The sequence below is a fragment of the Seriola dumerili genome, unplaced genomic scaffold (assembly GCF_002260705.1).
Source record: "Seriola dumerili isolate Sdu_G_001 unplaced genomic scaffold, Sdu_1.0 BDQW01001092.1, whole genome shotgun sequence".
NCBI classification, from domain to species: Eukaryota; Metazoa; Chordata; class Actinopteri; order Carangiformes; family Carangidae; genus Seriola; species Seriola dumerili.
In genome coordinates this window covers 294,146-313,373 of record NW_019175347.1, presented here as the reverse complement: position 1 = coordinate 313,373, position 19,228 = coordinate 294,146, and the positions used below count along the sequence as shown (strand labels likewise).

The 19,228-nt window shown below is 41.8% G+C and overlaps 2 protein-coding genes across 4 annotated transcripts in view; one reads left to right on the top strand and one right to left on the bottom strand.

Annotated features, from left to right (window-relative positions):
• Positions 1 to 4,414, top strand: part of abl1 (ABL proto-oncogene 1, non-receptor tyrosine kinase) — a 33,287-nt gene extending 28,873 nt beyond the window's left edge. For all 3 annotated transcript variants that reach the window (XM_022767008.1, XM_022767007.1, XM_022767009.1), the window contains 3 exons: positions 71 to 160; positions 336 to 464; positions 935 to 4,414. In XM_022767008.1, coding sequence (XP_022622729.1) covers positions 71 to 160; positions 336 to 464; positions 935 to 2,610 — 1,895 coding nt within the window. In that variant the 3' untranslated portion in view covers positions 2,611 to 4,414. The remainder of the gene's footprint in view (positions 1 to 70; positions 161 to 335; positions 465 to 934) is intronic.
• A 928-nt stretch (positions 4,415 to 5,342) lies between these two features.
• rab14 (RAB14, member RAS oncogene family) lies at positions 5,343 to 17,985 on the bottom strand. The gene is made up of 8 exons (XM_022767010.1): positions 17,884 to 17,985; positions 12,573 to 12,631; positions 11,148 to 11,201; positions 10,272 to 10,449; positions 9,250 to 9,316; positions 7,690 to 7,777; positions 7,213 to 7,243; positions 5,343 to 7,091 (listed from the first exon to the last, which is right to left on the bottom strand). Exons 2-8 carry the CDS (start codon positions 12,622 to 12,624, stop codon positions 6,914 to 6,916), a joined length of 648 nt encoding a protein of 215 aa, XP_022622731.1. The 5' UTR covers positions 12,625 to 12,631; positions 17,884 to 17,985; the 3' UTR covers positions 5,343 to 6,913.
• Positions 17,986 to 19,228: the final 1,243 nt, after the last annotated feature.

Below are 19,228 nucleotides of genomic sequence, written 5' to 3'. Positions count from 1 at the left end.
AGAATATGATTACAGGCACTCTTCTCTATTAGAAGGACGTTTTTTTATTCTTGTTTTGTCTTCCTGTCAGGTTGGAGGTGGAATCCTTCAGAACGTCCCTCTTTTGCTGAAACGCACCAAGCCTTTGAAACCATGTTCCAGGAGTCCAGCATCTCTGATGGTCAGTGCTGCTTTCTTTTCTCCTGAAAGCATCTTTTCTTGTGGGTAATATTCTGTGATAGCCACAGATACCCTCCTTCAGTGAACACACCACCTGTTCTCCTCTCGCAGTTGTTAATATGTGGGACTGTCATGTTTGGTTAACTGTTAGATCTTGACTGTGTGTGTATTTTCAGAGGTGGAAAAGGAGCTGGGCAAGAAAGGGAAGAAGGCGACATTAGGCTCTATCCAGCAGGCTCCCGAGCTGCCCACCAAGACCAGAACCCTCCGCAAAAACATGGACAACCGGGATGGAGATAGTCCAGGTTAGACGCACTCACACTCCTGCCCTTGTTGCTACAACTTTATAACAGTTGTTATTATAATTACAGGAATATGTGAAATGAATAGTGTATGCAGGGGGAATTATTGTTACTGAATTTCACTTACAAATACTTGATAAAATGGACTGTAAAGACTTTAAACTTCGTCACTTACTTCCTTTTAGTTTCTATTTTGAGTTAGGAGCTTTTAAAATCCTTTAAGATCAATTGCAGTCAGAGATCTGACTCTAACCACATAACATGCTAAGGCTGGTGGAGTTTGCGCCCTCAGGTTTCTTTGGCTCAGGGAACATCTGCCAACCAGCTCAGTCTCCTTTTAAAACATTCCCAAACCTTTCTTGAACAATAGTCTCCATTGTTTTGTTTTTTTTTCTCAGTGTGTCAAAGCATTGTAAGTATTTTATTTTTCTTTATCACTAATGGTTCCCTGGTTCTTCTGTGCACTTCCACAGATCCAGTGGAGCCAGAGGCAGCTGTGTCGTCACCCATGCTTCCCAGGAAAGAGCGCCCCCTCCTGGACAACAACCTGAATGAGGATGACCGCTTGATACCCAAAGACAAGACGCGAAGTTTTCTCAGCCTCATCAAGAAAAAGAAAAAGAATGCACCCGCTCCGCCCAAACGCAGCTCCTCTTTCAGAGAGATGGACGTCCACCCTGACAGGAGAGGCGTGACTCCAGATCCTCGAGACAGTGATGGCTTCAACAATGGTGCATCTTTGGCCATTAATGACAACACACATGGCCTTGACTCCTCCAGGTTCCTGAGTACTAACAATAATGGGGCAGGGGGCATCGCGAATGGGGCTCCTACCTACCCAGGGCCATTATTCCCCAGGAAGAAGGGGGCTCCTGCAGTGCCTGGCCCGGGAGGCAAAGCAGCTACCACACCACCCAGTGAGGAGGAATCCATGTCCAACTCGAAGCGTTTTCTCTGGTCCTCTAGCATGCCCTCTGGCTCGGATGGCAATGAATGGAAGTCCGTCACACTGCCACGAGACTTGGGCCAGCGCCACTTTGACTCAGGTACCTTTGGGGGAAAGCCAGCTCTGCCACGCAAGAGAACCAGCGAGCAGAAAGGGGAGAGCGCCCCTCGGATGGGCACCCTGACACCCCCGCCACGTCTAAACACCTCATCAGATGCCACCTCTTCCTTCTTAGGCAAAGACACTGATCCCAGTCCTGGTTCCAGTCCCCAGGCTTTAACACCTAAGGCGGTTAGGAGACCAGGTGTGCCGGGGCTGGAGAACTCCAAAACCAGTGCTCTCCATGCTGAGCTTCTCAAGCCCAATGTGTTCCCTGCTTTGGGGGCAGCTGGAGAGGAGTGCAGGGCCCGCAGACACAAGCACCCCGTGGACTCCTCATCTGTCAGGGAAAGAGGAAAGTTGCAGAAACCCAAGCCGGCTCCACCTCCACCACCCACTAATGCCAAAACAGGCAAGATCTCCCGCAGCCCCACCCAAGAACTCCCCTCCCCCTCCTCCACCACCTCAGACATCAAAGCTAAGGGCCTCCCCTCTGTCTCAGAGCCCCACCACACAACCACTGCCAGTGACCAAGCCCGCTCACCACTCAGTGAGGGCTCCAAGAAGCTGCCCCTGGGCTCCACCTCCAAACCTCAACCGTTGAAGACCTCCACCTCCTCCACTTCAGTGACCACCTCCCTCTCCAGTCAGAGTCTAGGAGGCTTCTCCTCCTCCCTCACCTCTCCCGGCGATCAGAGCTCGCCCACCGCTTTCATCCCGCTAGTGAACACTCGACGCTCCCTCCGCAAGACTGCACCCCGCCAGGCCTCCGAGCGCACCCCCAACTCAGCCGTGACACGCGAGATGGTGCTGGAGGGCACCGAGCTGCTCCGCGCAGCCATTTGCCGTAATTCGGAGCAGACGGGTAGCCATAGCGCCGTGCTGGAGGCCGGCAAGAACCTGTCGAAATACTGCGTGAGCTACGTTGACTCCATCCAACAGATGAGGAACAAGTTTGCCTTCCGTGAGGCCATCAACAAGCTTGAGAGCAGCCTGCGTGAGCTGCAAATCTGCCCCACTGCCACAGGGGGCGCCAATGCACAGCAGGACTTCAGCAAGCTGCTGTCCTCTGTCAAAGAAATAAGTGACATTGTTCAGAGGTAGCGCCCTAAAAGCTTATAATACCAAGACATAAAACTGATACTGTAACTTACACTACCCCCTTTTTTTCTGAGCATGTGCATGAACCGCGGTTCATCCTGAGCTCACGTGGGAGAGCTAAGGGTAAAGCCTGCTGGAGCACAGCAGCAGAGTGTAGGTTCACACTACAGTACACTCTGAAACACTTAAGCCTGTGGTTATTGTGGATGGAATCAAAGGAATCTGTCTGTAGACGTTGTCAGACAGTTTGCAATATTGAAAAGCCTTAACTATGAATGAACAGTGTCTTTTGGCCTTAATGAGGGGGCGAGGGGCCAACTTTTGATCAACATGACCTTTCAGCAATCATTTTTGAAATGATCATGTCTTATGTATGCTAGTAGTTTTTTTCCCCTTTAGCGATGACACTAGTAGAAAAAAGGCCTGTGATATCTGTTTCCATCACTGTTTGTGTTTGATTTTTTTTTTTCCATTGATGCCGATGACAATGAGAAAAAACAAAACACTTAACCTCATCTTGTTCTAGGATACCTTCTAACACTTAAACGACTGATGTCATATTGTCCATATTGTTCACCTATAAGAACTGGGGGGTTTCTGAAAGCACAGTGTTTATAGCCTGATGCCTGTGTCCAATGCATCCCGTCATTTTCCATCGCTTTGTACCGTGTCATCAGTGATTGGTTGTGTGCTGAGTGATGAAAATGTGTCAGTGTTTGTTCTGTATGAATGCTTTTTGCAGTATTTGCAACCATGTGCCATAAGATAATAATGGGAGCAAGCAAATGAGGGAGAACGAGCCTCCGGCCTTCCCCTTTTTTGCTTCACTGCACACTTTGGTAACAAATAGTGCCTTAAACACTATTGACGGAGCTGTTTAATTACTTCTCACTTCACAAGTGCAGAAATGTGGCTTTGGCTGAATTGTGCCAAGTGTCCAAGAATAGCTGTGTTGATTTGTTTATTGGATTGAAACGTTTGCCATACCAAAAACCTTTGTCTCCAGTCTGTGCTGGAGAGGGACCAGGGTGATCTGCAACTTAGTGGATCTGACTGTTGTTTTATGTTGTTCTTAGACTGGATTTCTTTTTTTTTTCTTTTTTTTTTTTTTAAATAGGTTTAATTCAACTTTCTCTACATGCCAGTCACAAAAGCCATCAGTAGCAGCTTGGCCTAGCAGCAGCATGCTGTTTGATCTGTAAAGAGGGATCATGGACTGACACGGTGTTTCTCTGACCACTGAAGGGCCTCTTTGCCAGAGAGAATTAGCTTTGATGGAGAGTTTGTCACATGGTCTAAATGCTGTTTCAGAGGCCTTTCCACCCCAGCAAAAAAAAAAAATATATATCCTGGGGGAAACACTGGACTGAAATGTTTATTGATCTGTCACTTGCTGTCTTACAAAATAATGTATAAGTGAGAAGCTGACCATTATAGACTAAAAGAACCCATGAAATTCCACTGAAACATCATACGTTCCTTTATTCTTGTCTGCATCTCTTGGACATTTTCACTAGTTGTGCTGTAGTCGTCTCACCCCATGTGCCCTGTCTGACTGCGATGCCTGAGGACACAAGTCAACCGCAAGCTGCCTTGACTTCAACATGGTACTGTCAGTGTTGGCTTTTTCTTTTTTTTATTCCTCCCCTTTATCAACCATACCACTACACTTTGTGACTAAGCCTCCTCACCAATTTTGTAGACAAACTTTGCTTTCCTTTGTAAATATGTTTTCTTTTTCCTTTTTCCTTTCCGTTTCTCTCTCTAGCCTTGGTGCAATTTTTGTTGCAATAAAATACAAAGCAGTTGTGCTACTTGAAATACATTAATGAGTCTGGTGCTTTTTCCACATGATCCTATAGTTTTTTTTTTTTCTCAATCAATTCCAGACTTTATCAAAGCCAGTTTTTTTTTTTTCTCTACATGAACAGATTTAAAAAACAGACACACAGCAACAGGTTATGTATAATTTATTTTTTCTGTCTAGAGTATTTTGTCATTAAAATCAAAATGTCAACATTTTAAAATCATATACACGCAAGAACGCATTTAAATGTTAGCACAGCTCCTTAAAAATTTATACATATGTACTTTTTTTTTTGTACTTGTGGACAGACAAAAGCAGGAAGTGGTCACTCAGACTGCAAAGAGGTGGGACACAGGAAAAAGGAAGACCCAGCCCACCAACTTCCCACGACAACAAACCAATCCCCACTCCCCAAAAGTTAAGACGGCGATGCAGGCCCCTCCCATGTGGAGGGGCTATAATGGGGTGGAAAAAGAAAACAGAATATAAACATGAAAGTGCCCCATTCTCCACTCCATTCAGAAATGACAGGAATCAAAAGTTTGCAGACATAAATACTACTTTGCACATCATCTCAATCCACTTCCTCTCCCCTCAACCAATCAGCAGGTTCAGTAGTGTGCAGACAGGGTGGTTGTGGGGGGGGGTGGGGGTATTTAGGTGTCTGTCCTTTACATACATTTATTAATAGAAACTATGTTACAGAATTTTCCCAAGCATGAATTACAGGCAACCCACTAGCACATCAACTGTACAGATCTTGGCAGAGCCAGCAAATAAATTTCTAAATCCCGAGTAGCGAGGTCATCACCAATAGTTAAGAAGCAATATATACAGCTGTCCAATCAGGGAATCACTATGATACAGAAAAATTGTACTCAAAAAAACATAACAAAAAAAAAAACAATTGGGTTTTTAGAATTTCATCTTTTTTGGGGAGGGGGGCATGCTGCTTGGTGTTGTATTATACAAGAGGACCAACTGTCCTTATGAACAGATCAGCTCTTCAGTGCAGCTACACTTGAAGTTTTGAGTTTGTTTTTACATCTGAATAGTCGAGATGTGGGCTTCAGACCATGCTGCTGATATTTTGACCATGTGAGCCACCACTTGTGTGTTTATGTTATTCTCCAGTTAAATGCAATAATTATTCTAAGAAGAGATCATTTACTGAGTCGGGGTGAGTCCAACAGCAGTGATAAGAGCAAGTGCAGCAAAACTATAAAGATTAAAGAGTAATAACATATTAATTATAATAAGGCAACAAACAATGACAAAGACAATGCTGGTAAAGACAGAATCTGTTGATATGACCTGGGGGAGAGTTTTGGGGTCGGACAGGTGAGGAGGGAGAGAGCTGGTGCAAAGAAACTGATGTGAATAAATCTTTCCATCAAAAACAGAAAAGCCATGTTCTTTTTCTTTTTTTGTTTGTTTTTGTTTAAGTGTCAAAAGAAACCCCCATCCAACTTCTTAACACTGACACTCACAAACACACACAGACAAACTGGAAAACATCCAATATTCCTCCCTATGATATCTCACAGGAGAGACTGAGGAATCACCCACAAGGAATTTGTAGGTGATTCCTAGTTTTCTAAATGTTTTCCTCTCTCTCCTGAGAACATCAGTGTTGCCACATCTGGCAAAGGGATTTGCTTTGTGCTGAGCAGCAGGAGTAGAATTAAAAAGCCACAAGCAGGGGTTGAAACCTGCTGAAAAAGCTCACATTCTCTGAACAACACTTGTGGGCTTCTACCTGCGTGGCTGCATGATACACTACTTCATTGCCTTCACTGCCCGATCCCACAAAAATGACCCGCGTGTGAGATATCGCACCTGCATGTCTCGATAAAATGCTGGATTGGTAAACCATGCAGGAGAGGCTGCCAGGAGATTGGGAATATAATTTAGATTTGATTCATAACGAAATTATCAGTGGTGGATGAAACTTAATGCAGTGTTTACATGTCATATATAGCTATAAAACCAAACATAAAAAACAGTCTCAGTTTATCATTATCGTATGAACATTACATCTATCTAAAGTGTCAGTAACCCGTGTAATGCGTGGTGGTGTCTACGATACTACGATGGGGGGGGGGGGACTACACTGAATGGTGCAAGAGGAGCGGAGGGGAGCAAAAGAGGAGCGTTATGGGACGACAACACACTTGACAGTTTAAAGAGGAGAAGTGAGACAGCAACAGCGGGAGACAGACAGGCAGAGAGGAGGAGGGGAGAGATGTAGTCCACACAGCCCAGCTCAGTCAGGCCCAAGTCAATATCCGTCCCCCGTTCCTTCCCTCCGCAGCCCTGCTCTCATGCAGCTCCTGGTGCAGTGAGGGTGGATGAACGTACGGAGGTGAAGAAATGGATGGAAAAGGGTGGTGGTGGTTGGGGGAGGGCGGTCAGGACACAGCGAGGGGGAGAGAGAGAGAGAGAGAGAGAGAGAGAGATGGGGAGAGAAAGAGAGGGCGAAGGGGGTTTGCTTGGTCATTAGCAGCCGCAGCCTTCCCTCTGGGGCTGTGGTTCGCTGGTTAGCCGGCCGCCCTGAGGGGCTGAGGGCTTGTGCTGGACCCCTGACTCGGCGGCGTTCAGGTCCAGGCTGCCATCTTGGATGTTCTGGTAGATCTTCTTAGCGGCTTCCAGGAAGGCGTCCTCAACGTTTTCACCTCTGAACACACAGAGCATAAACACAAGCGTGAGAAAAGGAAGCAAATGGGAGCTAAAGAAAGTAAGCAAAGGGATATCTCGTACTCTGCTGTCACTGACGCACTGCAGTTGTGCAGACTTACGTTTTTGCACTAGCTTCGAGAAACAGCAGACCTGCAGAACACAAAACAGACACGATGATGGCGTCAGTAAAACATTGTTCCACACTCACATACCAAGTCCTCATTTGCCCCCTCCTTCAATTAATCTCTGTTCACTTAATCTTTCCTTAAGTCACCTTCTCCTAGTTTCTGTCTTAGTAATATAAACAGAAAAGGATGTTCATCTTCAATTTTGTCTGTTGAAATCAACCACAAGAGCTTTCATTATAAACATTCAGAAAAGAACAGGGAGGCTAACTCTCATTCAAATTCTAAATATTTGGATATTTTGTCAGGATTCCTGTGATTATTGTTTTGTTGAAACTGAGGATGGAACAGTCAAGAGTTTTGGAAGATGTGTTTTCAGAAAACATGATTGGTTCAACATCTTATTTGACTCCTCCACCTAAAACCTTCTTTCCCATCTTCCCAACAAGCATTGCTCTGTGTCTGGCTCACCGTTCTCCTCAGCAAACTGCTTTGCCTCCTCGTACGTGACGTCCCTCTGGGCCTCCAGGTCTGCCTTGTTTCCTATGAGAATGATCACCTGAGAATACAGACACAGGAAGAGGAAGAGTAAGACAAACCGATAGACAGTATGGCCTTTCAGGGAGAAGTCTCTTTTCTAAACCTCCAAGAGATAAGAGAGCCAAGGGCAGTATTGAAAGACTTCCTAAATCAGCTGTTATACCACTGACTTGTGTGTTAAGGAATCGATAGATAAACACACTGAGGAACAGACACCCCCATATGAGCACATTATTCGGTGCCCCTTAGCAACTGTGATGTAATTAGACTTGTAATATACTGGTGTAATGTAATGAGCTTCTTTGTACCAGAGAGACAGACTCTTCTCCACTGAACTGCTGTGTGCTCAAAAAAATAAAAGAAAAAAGAAAAAAGAAAAAGATCCTCACCATGTTAACAGCTAATCATTATCACATTATCAGCGTTGAGGTGAAAATTCGACTGTGATATGCTAGTGACTTTCACGGGCCAGGACAGGCAGAATACATAGAGCAAAAGTACGACGTGCATGGAAGTGCACACACAAGGAAAACACAATTATTAATATTATTTCACTAAGACAAACATAAGCACTGCTGATTTGATGTTGATGTTCACATAGAATTTACAAAAGATTAAACTTCAAGTTCTTCGCCTTGAATTGTTGGCTGTTACTGGGAGAAGTGAGGTCCAGATTTTTAGAAGCTCTTGCTAAATAACAATAAAGTCTTACATAACACTTTTCACTCAATTGACAACCATTGTGTCAGTTCGAGCTGAGCAGCCAGAATAAAAAAAAAAAAAAAATCACTTGCAAATGTTGACAACTGGGGCTCAAGCTATGACTGGACTACAACAGTGCCACCACATGGGTGCTACAAGATGCTTCAGCAAAAACAGCAATCACCACGAAAACAGGCTCCACTAACAGACTGCTGTGGATTTCTCTGTTTTCTATGAACATCACTTGAAGAAAATGTTTACATAAACACTTCTTTGAAATTATGAAAGAAAGAGTGGATTTTAACAGAAATACACAGACTCATTATTCAAACAATATTCATACTTTGTGGTCTTATGTATCCATAAGATGAGCAAAAGAAAACATAGTTCCACAAGAGGCCCCTATATTTGCATGAAATATTTTTGTTTTAAGACTAGGAAAACATTCTCAATTTGGAATAGAAGTGACATGTTGCAGAAACCCACTTCTCTGAAGAAACACAGAGCTCAGTAAATGAGACCAGTATGATTGAGAGCTAATCATATTTACCAAGAAATCCAATTTAAGAGAGGGACAGGGCTCTGTGGCTTCAAACAATCTCAGGGGAGAGGGAGAACAACACAGGGGGATAGAGAGGAAACAAAGCAGCGGAAGTGACAACAGGGGTGATGAAGTAAGAGGGATGACACAGAGGGAAAGAAAACTACACAGGTAAAGATATACAGAGAGCAGAGGGTATGCAGAATAATTCCAGTGTGCAAAGTGAAATGATGTTAATGTGTTCTTACAGTATTGGGGTTGGTGAGGTTTCTAGCATCAGTCAGCCAGCTGCTGAGGTGGTTGTACGTGCTTCTCCTGCGGGACATAAACAGAAGGGCAGAGGTTACTATGACGACGAGCACAGGCATAACAGAACATCATGCCATTTCTGAGGAGCTATCAGAAAAGAGTTGGCAGCTGCCGCAGCATCAGGATGGTGTAACAGAACATTAAAGAGAGCGACAAATTTTGGGGTTACGGATACATGTGAGATTTATATTGGTGTAGTAACTCAACCGAACAGCTTTCTCTCTGTATCTGACAATACTGTAACAGGTCATTTCTGTCATTTGTTCCGAGTTACAGCCTCAATTTCAATTTCCATTTTCCAATAAATGTCCCATTTCCTCAACATTACAGTTTGATCATAATGACAATCACCATGTGATGTGAGTCAAAGTAACAGAGGAACAGGTCCAAAGTTAGATGCACTGACACTGTACACTAAACTGGAGAATACAAATATTAAAAAAAAAAAAAAAACCAGTTATTAAAGCCACACCCTTTAATTACAGGATATGGATAAGGAATTACCAGTTGTGTTCAAAGCAACCATGCACGACACTGAACACTCATCTTAGTCTCCCGTTCTTGCCCATTAGACCAGCTGTGGGCAGGCAAATCGCCAGAAATGTAAACAATTCATATTAGTTTTTCCAGTTGACTGTTTGTGGGACCCTAGGGGCCCTTACTGGAGTTGGGTGTGGTGTGGACATTCCAAATGCTGAACTGTGTTTACTTGGCAGGCCACTGATACTATCTAACAGTTCGGGCACAAAGGTTGAACACAAGCAGTAAACCTGTTGGTGTTTGTTCAGAAAGGAGTCTGTGAGCTGCAGTTGTCACATGCTTTTGTTTTCATTTAACTTCTTCTTCCTACATATTTTTGTAACATGCACCAGACTTGTTATCGCGTGATCCATGAAAGCTTCGGTGTAAAGTGGAAACCATGTAGTTAATGTGTATCACCACAGAACAATCGTGCCTGTACCTGGTGATGTCGTAGACCATGAGTGCTCCTGCAGCTCCGCGGTAGTAGGAGCGGGTGACGGCCCTAAAGCGCTCTTGTCCTGCCGTGTCCCAGATCTGCAGCTTGATCTTCTGGCCACTCACCTCGATGATTCTTGTACCAAACTCCACACCAATCGTATGGGGGCAGTCTGCCATGACTGGGGAGAGAAAGTGAGGCCACTGTGAATTCAATTCTTGTGTCAATTAGTTTTTTACCGCTGTTAGTTTTCCACATCCTGAATGTTCTTACATTTTTCCCCTCAACTGAAAGCCTCACCCAAAACCCTTAACCTCGCCCTAAACCCTCCTGCATTTTGGTCTCCACAAAGCACACATGCACACACACACGCTCACACATCTCCATTATAAGCCTGCAGCAGGTGCATCAATAATTGATCACATTCATTATACTCAGTAAATTGAAAGTATCACCACTAAGAATGTGACAAATGTCTTCAAAGCTGACACAGAAAAACTTTTCTAAATCACCCTTGTGTGTGTGTATGTGTGTGTATGTGTGTGTATGTGTGTGTATGTGTGTGTGTGTGTGTGTGTGTGTGTAAGTGTGTGTATGCAGGATGTGATCGTAGATGAGTGAATGAGGAATACAGCATCTGGCTTGTTAATAGTAGCGCTAAACAAAACAGGGCTGAATGGCAATGGGAGGCTGCAGCTGACTCACGCACAGAAGAAGAGTCTCACTGCTGAGCTCACACTCGACTTCTATGCCACTGACTTCCGCTGGCATACAAAGAAATCTAAAGTGGTCTAGGCGCTCCAGTTGAACCTGGCAACCTTGTATACACTGTGGCGCACAGACAGATGAAAAGGAGTCAAAAATCAGGGCAGCACTTACATTTCTTTTCTGTGAACTGGTGAAGCAAACATGACTTCCCCACCCCCATGTCCCCTGTGGAGAGAGAGAGAGAGACAGAGAGAAACTCAGGTCAACCAAGGAAATAACAGAAGAACAATTCTCTATTCAGGCCTGCAGTGTTGCCCCCATGCATGATGTAGCAGCCCCTCTGTGACAGTCAGTGACGATACTTAAAATTTCATGTTGAGTAGTGGAAGAATGACAGAAAGACCTTAATGTGTCCTACAGAGTTTGTCAATACTGTTTATGCTTAGAACCATTTTGACACCAATGGTGCATTTGTTTTGTGCCTCGATCCTGTTTGAGCAATTATCTATGATCTGTGATGAACCCTTCATTTGCAGCTCAACAAAATGAGAAAAACGATGCTGCAAGCAAACAAAATTAAACAAATTCATCTGTTTTAGGGCTGGGCAATACCGACAAAATCAATAGTTTTGACATAATATCTTGAAATTTTAAGTGTGCCAATATTTTGGATCTAACTACTGGTGTTTTCAGGAGATACTCACGAGAAAATGCTGAGAAACACCAAACAGCACTGATGTTGAGGCATTCACTGTTTATTTTACTCAGCCAAAACAATCATAAGTAGCTTCGAAAATTGTGTGCAACTCTGACAAACACGATCATGAGATCTTAAAAACTTCACTGTTCGAGAGAAGAAAAAAAGAAAAAAAGAAAAAAGAATAAACAAAAAGTAAAGTAACAAGCCACTATCCCTCGAGGCTGCTCTTACAGACTCATTCAAACACCTGCTTAAACTTTCAGGCAGGGTGTAATACGCTTGACAGAAGAAGATGATAAACAGCCCAGAGCTATGGGCGTGTGTGTTTATGTATGGCTGTGAATCTATGTACAAGTTTAAGCAGCAATGTGTTTACTTCTAGGCCACGGGTTGAGAAGCATGTCAGCAAAACATGGAACATAATGCTAAAAGTGGAGATGCATTGAAAAATGCATTACATATTCACAATGTATGCTCAACTCTTCATTGCTAAGCAACACAGAGTAGTATGTCACTAAAATATTAGCAAATAATTTTGAAAACAAGACACTGACTCTCATCACAGAAAATCTTAGGGGACTAAGAGTCATTGGATTTCTTTGACTAATGCATTTGTCAATTTCACTGATCGTGTTTGTCACTGTGTTTGTTTATCACTGTCTATCAGCAAATTAATGCAGTTGTGAAGAAACATCAGTTAAAATTTGGTGCTTTAAAACAGACAGCAAAAAATTAAATATGCTGGATCCACTCAGTGTACAGGGTAGCATCCCATATGTATATTAAAAAATATGGATGATCATTCATCAGACCTTCATTTGAAAAGGGGATATGTCTCATCAACATAGCTTGCTCCAGAGACTGCACACTGGCTGTCGCTGGCATTGCTCACTTACCGATAATGATGTATTTGAAAATGTAGGAGTAGTTGTACGGTGCAGTGGCCATTGTGGCTCTGAAAGAGAGAAAAGACAGGGGAGGTTTAGGCATTTAAACTATCAGTAAGGACAATTTGCTGTTTTTCAACTATAGGAATTCCAGGTAATGCAAGTAAGAGCAACAATTACATGTGGAATGTGGATTACAATCCTTTATTTTTTTATTTTTTTAAGTAAAAGTTTTTTTTTTTTTTTTTAAGTAAAAGTTCATTATTTTATCTTCCAATCAGTGTCTACAGTCTAGTGAAGCACTACTACTCATGGCTGACCACATTCATTCTTCATGCTGGGCTATTGTATATCAGCAGCAGGACATATTCTCTCTCACACATGAAAAAATACAACAAAAACAGACAAAAAAAGACATTTATGCTGCACACAGGGTATACATACATCTTGCTAATTTCCACACAATTATATGACAAAAAAAAAACAAACATACTATACTAGAGGATAGGCTAAACCCTAATCCGAGTATGTGTAGATGAAAAATAAAAACACAATAAATATTGTACACGCTTTAATTACACTTGTCATCTTGGGGTCAATGTTATTCTCCAAACCTATAATCCTATTAGACCAACAGGACCATAGTGATGAGGACAGAGAAGGCCAGCCACATCCATCATCATTGCACACTAGAAGTACAGCAATAAAATCTTCTGCAGGGATGTGATTGAACGCATCAAATTATATACATTCTATAAACACTCCAGTTACACCATTCGAGTAATTACAAAATTTTATTATGCAATTATAAATTACCCAACTATAAGAACAGTGCTCATCAATACCAGCTAGTATGACCTTGATCAAAACGCTAAAAGAAAAAATGTGCGTATGTTTCTCAAAATCATTCCCATGTCCTGCAATGCAACAGCTGGGACTGTACAAGTAACCAAAAATGAAATCGAACACAAATACTTTCTCAGCTGGTAAGAAACTAGGAGGTGTTGTGACTGCACTTCCCACACATTTAACATTTCTGCTTACATAAATAAATGTAGAAAACAGCCATGTATTTTTTTTTACAGTTTGGTGATCAGTGACAAACTGGTTGGCATTAAGTCATATTTCAACTTATCATATTCATCAGCAAGCAAATATATGCACATACTTATTCTATTGAGTCCTTTCAACCAGCGCACAAGCAACTACTAATCATTAGTCAGAAATTACTATACAAAGACTTAATCGATTTAAATTTGAGGAGTAATACCCATTATCTAACTTATGCTACTGTGGACACAATCCACAAGACATACATTTCTACTAAGTTTAGTATATCATCCACCACTCCTACACCTAGTCCAAGCTGACTCAGGTGATGCAGAGCCACTGTGTAAGCTATCATCACTACAGCTTAAGTTAGCTTCATATTCAGCTATTAAGAAAAAAGCTTTCACATGCTGCACCAGTGTTCACTGGACCTAGGTGATTACAGTATTCCGAACAATATTACCCATACTGTCTATGTTAATTACATGGGAGTCAGAGTTTATTTTTCTTCACCCAATAATAACCAACAAACCAAACCATCAAAAGTCTGAATAAAAAATAAAATAAAAATCCAAGTCCAGTTTTAAAGTGACATTCATTCATTAAATATACTGTATGCAGCTACATCATCACTTCAGAGAGTGATGAAGAACCATTGGTGGTATTAAGAGTTAGAACGACGGCATGTCGTAGGCATGTAGACAAGTGAGGTGATGGATAACTTTTAACACAGGGGTGAGGAAAGCTCCACAGTGGTCAGTATACAGCACTAACCACATCATCCTGCTGTCTCTACTGTAACACAGTGACACGTTAACAGTGTGGCACTTACATGTACACAAGAACACCTCCAGCATCCTAGGCTTAGAGCTAAAAATAGCCTCGACACCTATCTGATATCCACTGATGCTTCAGTGCTCACACTCCACTCACAGCAAATAGACAAAGGAAAATCCATCAGATTTACCACACAATATCACCACCTCTACTACTACTAAATCAAAAGAGCATTCACACAAATACACAGTTAAATAGCCATGGGGAGAAGCTCTTTTGGAACTTGTTCAGATTTATTCATAAATAAATGATCTGGTCATGTACGACATCAGTGAAGCTGATCTGGAAAGCAGGCAGTTTTCCTCATGATCAATGTCAATGTAAAACTCACTTAGCAATTTCCTGACATTAAGGCTATTTTGTACTTGTGCTGAATAAATGCTGCTTTATAATTCTGTAACGAGGTGCTGCTATACAGCTTAACTGCTGTAGAGAAGTAAATAATTCAGGCATAACAATCAGGAGAATAATCATTCAGCAGCCTGATGGTTTCTATGTCCCTCGCAAAGATAGTCTGCCTTAAACCGTCTGAAGCTCAGTGAAAACTGTTCTGCAGTTAAAGCAGTTCCTGGAAACTGAAATCACTGGGCCACATCAGAGCCCAGTGCTAGTGTTATGCTCCTACTTCTGCATCTGCAGTTTGGTGATCATGTATGACTGGCCAGATTAATGCTGACACAACCAGAAGAAATGTGGATGTGGTGTGATAAGACAGTCTAAGAGACAAGCAACAGAGATAGAGCGAGTGAGTAAAAGGAAAAGTAATTTAGAAAAAGGGATGAAAAAAGCTGATAAGGGGAGTAGACTTAAAGTAGCATAAGAAAATGGAGTAACTGGGTGAAATATAGAGGATTGGAGACACTAATTTGTTAGACAGGAAATAAAGAGGGCCTGCAAGGCTACATAGTCGAGGTTAATTCAGGTCAATGTCATAAACCTTTGTTTTAATGAAAACTTTGGCTCAGGTACCTTCATGATGGCACATGCTGACACTCATATTGACTCCAGGTACAACCCCCTTAAATGAAAATAAATTAGATGAAAAATTAAATAACTCAAAGTATGTTTCAGTATTTCAAATTTCCTGGAGCAAAATATGACTTAATAACAGAGGAAGCTGCTGAATTTCAAACTATGTAAACAACTTGCAGGGTTACCAGAGCAAGCTGTAACTGTTTTTTGGTTGGTGGCCTCAGAAAAGACTTGGCTCACACATTGCAGTCCTCCACAAACTGCAACTTGACCTGACATTTGAAAAGTACTTAGGCTAACAACAACTGGATAACTGAATCTAAAAGCAGTCTGTATGAAGTTGCTACTTACATCATGCACTATCTGGATACCTAGCTTAGATACTTATTACTTTGTTAAAAAAAATATGGCTAACTCTGATATCACAACAATGACAACAGTAAACATGCTATCACAAGCTTGTTTACACTACAAAGTTACTTGTGCTAATGTGAAGGATGACACTGCAATATGTCATTTTTTCTATCACTTAATGCATTAATTCTCAATCTACTAAGTCCGACTGATAAGACTGAAGGAAGTCCTAGAAATTTCACTGAGCAGGTCCCACACATCAATGAGGTTTCCAAAGTTTCAAATTGAAACACAGACCATGAAAATTACACCATTAATATCCCTCAAAATCTGGGTATAACATTTAAGGGATTTTTTCTTAGCTGCCTGCTGTCACATGACCCTCATGTGGCACCTCTACCCCCAGTGGGACAGTTTTCAATGCTATGGAAGGTAAGGTGTTACAGAAAGTATCACCAACCAGCCACAAAATGTGATTTAGTTATGATACCTCATTTTGTGCTCATTATGTACAAATAAACCACATGAGTATCTATCAAGGAGAAGGCAAGTCAAGACCATGTGACCAGGCTGCAGCCTCAGCACTTCTGCCTTACTTCTCAACTAACTGAATCTTTCTCCAGAGACACACTGTCAAAGCCTTTTCTCTGCTCAACAACCACTTCCCATAGAGGGGAGGACGCATGACTTGTGTGTATCTTAAATCTGGGCAATCAGGAAATCCTGACACAGTCACGGTGCCTCCATGATGTTCAGGCCCACTTTTCAAATCATGTGACTCTTTTCAAACCCTAGAAAACAATATAATGAGATCATCACTACCGTTTACAGGCAAGGCAGAGCACACCATCACAATGCATACAAATTGAATTTATGATGATTTATAACATTTATACCATGAAAATCAATACAAAAGAACAACAAGTAACGTTGTTATGTTTCTAATCGAGCCTACAAATACACAGAGAGCACTAGCACAAGAAACAGAAATGATGCAGCATTTTATGGTGGAAAAGGGAAGATCTATCCAAATTGTGCAACACTTGGAGACATTAATTGTCTCCTTTGCAGCCAGATTCCGTTTTGAAATTATACACAACTGTTGTCTGAAAAAAAATAAAAACCAAAGGGGAGGCTAACGTACTAATGGCTAAGGAATTAGCATGGGACCTTAAACGCAACGCTACATTACAGATGATAACGGTATTATCAACACTTCCTTACCACAAAACACAATTAAAAGCACACACAAATCCAAACAAACCGGACTGGAGTGCCTCATGTTAACTCTTTAATTTGATACTGTAACGTCACGCCTGCTCCCCTACGACGGTGGCTATCTTAGCTTAACAACCGGCAAAATGACAGGGTCGGTTAGGTTAATTCTCTGCTGTTAGTTAGCACTCAAAGGACTAGAAATGTGACTAAGCAGAGGAAGAAGTAAAAGCTGACATTTACTTGGTTGACTAGCTGGATGATCGTGACTAGTAAATATCACGGCCCTATCTTAGCTGTTTTGACAGCTAAGTTTGCGTTAGCTGGTTACCTGCTTGCTGACATCAGTGGATGTATCTTGACAACAAATCACATAAATCACAACACGTAAGTTGATTGCCTCTATCAGCACACAGATAATCAATCCAATATCATGTTATTAGCATAACCCGGTCGGAAAACAATTTGGCCTCAGCATAATTCAACAAAAGCCACCATACACCAAACTAACGACAGCTAGCGGTGGCTTTAGCATGCTAGTTTGCTAGCTATCTGCGAGGGTTGGATTATGGTAAATACGTAGCTTCGATTGCTTGTCACACTTTATTTAGTCATCGCTGAGCAAGTCCCATCTTCGTCCACATTAGTAATCTCTGACAGTTCAATATGTAATATCTCATATTCTTGGAAACTAACGATAGACACCAAACTAGTGTTAGCCAACTGTTAGCTAGCTTCGTTAGCTTTCCAATTAGCTGATTCCTGACAAACACAGGCTGGCTAAACTGTTCCAGCTGTTTAATACTTTGAATATCGGTGCCTCCGCGTTTACTAGACACTTTGTACATGTGTGTGTGAGTGTGATCAAATATTGCCAAATTTCTGTCCTTACCAGGAATGAAGTCTTTTGAGCTGTCTGTTCTTGATCTGCTCAGAGGAGGTCTGCAGGTTATCCTGGCTCAAGTATGATCTGTCTATCCAAGATGGCTGCTCGCGGCACAGGGTTTCCTCCGCTGTGTACAATGGGTTCTGGGACAAAGAGCATCGTATGCGGCGGTTTGCGGTATGAGCACCACTAGAGTGCACCCCTTCGTGGAAGGCAATCTCACCTGCACAGGTGTATTCATGCATACTGTACTGGCATGGTACTTAACACCAATTAAGTGCCGCATCAGATAATACATTCATCACTTAACTGAAATCATGAGCCAGAGGACTGAGTGTTCAGGGGCTCCTGCTTGACCTGGGTTCAGGTACTGTTTCAGCATCCTTTTACTTTAAAGACCTATATCAAACTGATTCTGACATGTCAGTTTTAGCTTTGTATAACCATTCTAGGACCTAAAAATTATTTATTGTTTATTTGGATCCCCATTAGTTGTTGCTTTTACAAGAACACTTATCTTGTGGTCCATATTAAAAGAAAATACATAAAACAAACAGATGTTTACATGTACACTACATAGTCTACAATAAGTAGCCTAATATAGCACCACAATAGCACCCATTTGTGAACCTTAATCAAAACCGCAACCCCTTAAAATAGGCAAACCATTGATAAAACAATTTAAATGGCTTGACAGGTAAAATAAATAATCTCAATTCATTTTAACATCTATACTGCAAGAGAAAAGAAAGAAAACCTATTTTACTTATTTATTTTGCAGCCCTGCATTCAAGAATAACATCTTTAGCTGTTTGTCAAAAATGTTTTGTAGATTCTTGAGATATAAAGCATGGCAAACATTCCCAGTGAGATTATGGCTCTATACGTGTTTTTGTTTTCTTTTTTTTTTTTCATTGCATGACAGCTTGAGGCCCAGGTTGACATCTGTTAATGTGTTAAAAAAAGGCCTTTGTGTTCTATCCAGAGGAAGTAGACATTTGTCTCATGCAAACAATCAGAATAAGGAAAGCAGGGCTATAAGCTGTTTATTAAACATTTGGAGTTGGACAGCATCCATTCTGCCAACTTATCCCTGTGTAAGACTGTAATTTCTGCTCCAGCGGGGCTTTTCTGCCACTGCCAATTTGTGTGCCTGGTACTGGGTAATACACAGTATGTTTTGTACATGGCAGATTTGTGATGTAAAGCTCATACACTTTAAGTACATGGCACTAAACTAGTGAAGGCCCCATACGACTGGTGAGTATTAGATTTCTTTATATGATGATAATGATATATCAGCCTACCGGGGATGTTTCATTTCTGTTTTATTCTATTTATTGTATGATGA